At 41.6% G+C, this 5608-nt stretch overlaps 1 protein-coding gene across 1 annotated transcript in view; it reads right to left on the reverse strand.

The window, feature by feature from the left end:
• Positions 1–1497: 1497 nt before the first annotated feature.
• The window catches only part of LOC106878115 (partner of bursicon-like), a 28543-nt gene continuing 24432 nt past the window's right edge, over positions 1498–5608 (reverse strand). Inside the window, exon 3 of the mRNA XM_014927226.3 lies at positions 1498–2169. Within this exon, the coding sequence (XP_014782712.1) occupies positions 2008–2169 (162 nt within the window). The 3' untranslated portion in view covers positions 1498–2007. The remainder of the gene's footprint in view (positions 2170–5608) is intronic.

The following is a 5608-nucleotide window of genomic DNA, read 5'->3' on the forward strand; positions in this document are numbered from 1 at the left end:
CCATGGCTTCGTTCTTTCTCTTTTCTTTTGGAAAACATTTAATAGAATCGTCGCATCATGTTTCCTTTCTCAACTACACACACACACACACACACACACACACACACACATCTTTTTACTTGTTTCAGTCACTAGACTGCGGCCATGCTGGGGCACGGCCTTGAATAATTTTTAGTCGAATCAATCGATCCCAGTGTTTTTTTTTTTTTGCTTTGTTTTGTTTTGTTTTTTGAAGTCTGATGTTTATTCTCTCGGTGACTTTTGCCGAACCGCTAGTTTACGTGGATGTAAACATACGAACACCGGTTGTCAAGCGGTGGTAGTGGACCCCCACAAAACCATCACCATATACACATTATATGACGGTCTTTTTCAGTTTCCGTCCACAAAATTCACTCACAAGGCACGGGTCGGCCTGGAGCTATAGTTGAAGACATCCGAGGTGCCAAGCAGTGGGACGGAACCTAAATCCATTCAGTTGCAAAGTGAACGTCTTAACCATGCGCCTATGCCTGCCTCTCCACATAGAAGTTTATAAATGAAGCTTATAAATGAAATTAATTGTTATTGGGTGAGAAACAAAGTGCGTTCTTATCTGGCTCCGGCCACAATCGACAATTGAACGGTTGAGATAATACATGGGAGATAATTCAATGTCAGAATAACAGTAAGTAAACTTTGTGATAAAGAGTTGTTTCCCTTGCGCTGCAGTCGTAATGTTCTTATCCTGTGAAAAAAATAGTTACGGAAATATAAGACAATATCTGTGTGTGAGTGTGAGAGCGCGCAAAATTGGTTATGTGTGCTGCCAGTCGTACACTGTCCGGTACAGTCAATTTCTTGCTCGGGTCGACGGGGATAAAACCAGCTGCCCCTCTTGCCTGAAGAGGTGGATTGCTTGAGACTCGCCAGGACAAATAAGACCAGCTTATGATGGACGGTTATCTAGCAATATGCAAGGATTCCGAACTTCCGGGTTAGTGTCTGACATCCCGTTAGGGCACAAATCGTGAAACGCCATTTCGGTTTTGTTTAAACATTCTCAGGAGAAGGCAATTTGGGGTCCACAACTACGTCAGCAATATGACGAGATGAGGATCCTGGCCTTGGTTACCTTGGAAGACAATTAAGCACAACATGCCAAATATAGCTATATTTGGCACGTTGTGCTTACGCCACGTCGCTGTTTTTATCGTATGTTCCACTGGTATTTTTTATTTTTAATGGAACGGCGTGTTTTTGTTTCCATTGTTTCCTGAAGCTGTGGTGAAGGTGGAGGGCGAAATACCGGTAAGTATTTCACCCGACGTGCTAACGATTCTGCCAGCTCGTCGCCTTAACAACAACAACAACAACAACAACAACAATGATAATGATAATGATGATGATGATGATGATGATGATGATGATGATGATGATGATTATAATAAACAGCTATAATTAATAATGATGATAATTTCTCGACGCAGTAATGAAAATTAACAGGAAAATCGAAAATTTGCATTCTTGAATTCTTTCATTTTTTTTTTTTTTTTTTTCATTCTTTCGTGTGTAATTTAAATTTTTTTTTATTTTTGTTTTTATTCAGAAATCAACAAAACATAAAATAACAAGGAAACAAAAAAAAAGAAGAAAAACGAAACAAATAAAACGAAAGTTTGGAGATCAGTTTATCAGCCCGTAGCTATCTTTGTCATCGTAGTCGTCATCGTCGTGTGGTCATTAATCATCATAATCGTCATTATCATCATCGCAATAGTCTTCTTTAGAACTACTACCAACGGCACTGCCTTCGCCACCACCACTTCCACCAACCCTAACCATCTTCAGCCTTTTCGCTTCTGACGTCATCGTTATCTGCTTTCACCTTCACTGTCGTTGTTGTCATCGTCATCGATTTTGTTGCTCTTGTTATTGTTGTGGTAACTGTTGTGTATTTGTTGTTGCTGCTGTTGTTGTTATTGTTGTTGCTGTTGATGATGTTGCTGGTGTTGCTGTGAGCCTGACTCAAATGAAACTGGCACATTCTCTGCAAACGCATTGTATGGGTTCTTTGATGGAAATGGTTGGGTACAAGCCGTGAAGGTAAGTCCCTGTCACAGACTCGTAACATTCATCCAAGACAATTTTGCGTGACACGAGTTTCTTTTCCCGACAACAATTACATTTCTGCAAAGAGAAATGAAAATCAATTACAATGTAAAAAAGTTGCCAATGTGGAAATAGAAATATGGATTTCGTTGTAAGACGAGAGCCGAGATTATTGAGAGTTAGCTGCACGAAGTCGACGTGAAAGCATAGAGAATATTTATGGTGTTTATAAGCAGAGATGGGATTTAATTCAGAGTTAGCAGACGAGAAGTTGGTGTCTAAAGCAAAGTAATTGTTCCATGTCGAAAGAGAGCTGTTACTCTTCTGCTTTCTATCCACGAGCTAATTAAAACTCTCGTTTCTCTTCTTGGGCAGCGAACTGCCTCTAGTATTTATGCAGTCCAGCCCTGGTTGGATGGGGTGTGCCATAGCACAACTGTGCTTATGACAACGGCAACAAAAATAGCTTTCCTGACTCGCTACAATGACATTAGTTCTACATGGCGTCAGTCGAGACAAAAACGAGGGGAAAAGAAATCATTTTTTCATACATTTACATTACAGCTTGGTTCAGTTGCTAGAGCGTCGGGTTCACAATCATGAGGTAGTGAGTTCAATCCCCGGACTGGGCTGTGTGTTGTGTTCTTGAGCAAGACACTTTATTTTACGTTGACCCAGTCCATTCAGCTGGCAAAAATGAGTTGTCCCTGTATTTCAATGGTTCAGCTTTTTCATATTCTGTGTTATGCTGAATCTCCCTGAGAACTACGTTAAGAATTACATGTGTCTACGGAGTGCTCAGCCACTTGCATACTAATTTCACGAGCAGGCTGTTCCGTCGATTGGGTCGACTGGAAACCTTGTGGTCGTAACCGACGGAGAGTGTCAGTGAATTCTTTGTTACTGTCCTGAAAATATTTACTGTCAAATTTTGTTCACCGTTCTAACAACTCTGTCAGCTGGCCAATAAATAATAATTCTTTCAACTAAACGCACAAGATCTGAAATTTGGAGGGAGGGGACTAGTCGATTACATCGACCCCAGTACGTAACTGGTACTTAATTTATCGACCTCGAAAGGATGAAAGGCAAAGTCGACCTCGGAGGAATTTGAACTCAGAACGTAGCGGCAGATGAAGCGCCGCTATGCATTTCGTCCGGCGTGGTAACGATTCTGTCAGCTATAATAGTTCTATCTACTACAGGCACAATGGCACGATTTGGTGGTGGGCGTGGGTGGAGGTAAATCGATAACATTGATCCCCTGCGCTCAGTTGGAATTTTATATCATCGATCTCGAAGGAACGAAAAGCAAAGTCGACCTCAGCAGGATTTTTTTCCTTCTGTCCGACGTGATAACGAGTCTGCCGGCTCACTAGTGATATTACTAACTCTTTCTACTCCAAGCACAATGCCAGCAATATTTTTGAGGCTGGTGGGTGGGTAAGTCGATTATAGCGACTTTCTCAGCTGACACTCTATATCGAACCCGAAGGATTTGAACTCAGGATTTGAACTCAGAACGTAAAGGTCTGGAAGAAACGCCTCTAAAGCATTTTGTCCGAATACTCTTTTACTAGTTTCAGTCATTTGACTGCGGCCATGCTGGAGCACCGCCTTTAGTCGAACAAATCGACCCTGGGACTTCATCTTTGTAAGCCTAGTACTTATTCAATCGCGATCTTATCGAAGCGCTAAGTTGCGGGGACATAAACACACCAACATCGGTTGTCAAGCGATGGTGGGGGGACAAACAAAGACACACAAGTACACACACACATATACTACGGGCTTCTTTCAGTTTCCGTCTACTAAATCCACTCACAAGGCTTTGGTCGGCCCGAGGCTATACTAAAAGACATTTGCCCAGGACTGAACCCGTAACCATGTGGTTGTGAAGCAAGCTTCTTACCACACAGCCATTCCTGCTAACGATTCTACTATCTCGCAGCCAATTCTGATAAATTACAAGAACTAAAATATGATGAGTTTTTCGTGTTGGGAAATATATTACACAATGCCGATTTGGGTTTTGTCTCATCCATCATCAGTCTGCGTTAGATTAAAATAGAAAACAAAACATCTCTTCGCGCGTTTTTTTTCCTTATTACTATATTAAATCCTTATATAAATTTATCATCGCTTGTCGCGGGGATTTGGTTAAACAAACCCCCAACAATGTGAAACTGCAATAAATGTATCAGTTATAAATGAATTATCTCCGCGCTTTTTGTAAATAAAACGAATGGTAGATTTATTAACACCAAACTCGTGGCACACAGCAATGAAGCTTTCACCCTCGCGTATTTTCTTGTTCATCTCTACCTTTACCTGTAAAGAATACAATCGTTTCCGTCGTTTGTTAGGATCGGGTGCCATCTTATTTTTTCTTGTTCACTGGTCCTACGTCGAATTGATACGAATACGTAAATCCGTAACCCTCCCCCCAAATACACAGCTTCGCAGCATGGTAATATAAAAACTAGCGATAGTCAGAGCATTTTAGGTGATCGAGTATTGCAGGTGGTAACTGGAGGGCGTTTCTGCGGTACAAGCAAAAATCTTCGACCGATTGCCGACCTGTGTTATCACAGATCAATCCGTGATAAGCGTAACATGGCTCATAATTGAACGTACCGTGTTATCCCGGATCCGTGATGAATTAATCAGTGATAAACGAGGATACATGCATAAATCATATGATTAACTCTGAAGAAGGAGGAAATTATGAATAATGAGTGTCTCAAATTATTTATGTTAATTTATCCAATGTTGATGTCACACGGACTTCCCTTAAGGCCCCACTAAACATATTAAAACTGCGCAATGTTACTCTTGTTGAGCAACCAAAAGAATTTCACGATTTCGCTTTTTCGAGTTTTTAAAACTGATTTCGTTTCGTTGAATGTGTGATCTTGCGCAGGAGTGGCTGTGTGGTAAGTAGCTTGTTTGCTGACCACATGGTTCTGGGTTCAGTCCCACTGCGTGGCATCTCGGGCAAGTGTCTTCTGCTATAGCCTTGGGCCGACCAAAGCTTTGTGAGTGGATTTGGCAGACGGAGACTGAAAGAAGCCCGTCGTATATATGTGTGTGTGTGTGTGTGTGTGTGTGTGTGTGTGTGTGTGTGCGTGCGCGTTTGTGTGCGTGTGTGTGTGTATGTGTGTGTGTTTGTATGTTTGTGTTTGTCTCCTCCAACATCGCTTGACAACCGATGCTGGTGTGTTTACGTCTCCGTAACTTAGCAGTTCGGCAAAAATACCGATAAAATAAGTACCAGGCATAGAAAAAATAAGACTTGGGGTCGATTTGCTCTACTAAAGGCGCTGCTCCAGCATGGCCGCAGTCAAATGACTGAAACAAATAAAAGAATAAAAGAATATTTATTTATTAAATAAGTGAGTGAATGAGTGAGGGAGGGAGGAAGAGGGAGGGAGGGAGGGAAGAAGTCAGTGATTGAGTGAGGGCAGTATGTGTGCATTGCTTAGTTTACGTCCTCATAATCTAGCGGTTCGGCAAA

This window comes from Octopus bimaculoides, chromosome 9, assembly GCF_046866305.1.
Source record: "Octopus bimaculoides isolate indiv1 chromosome 9, ASM4686630v1, whole genome shotgun sequence".
NCBI classification, from domain to species: domain Eukaryota; kingdom Metazoa; phylum Mollusca; class Cephalopoda; order Octopoda; family Octopodidae; genus Octopus; species Octopus bimaculoides.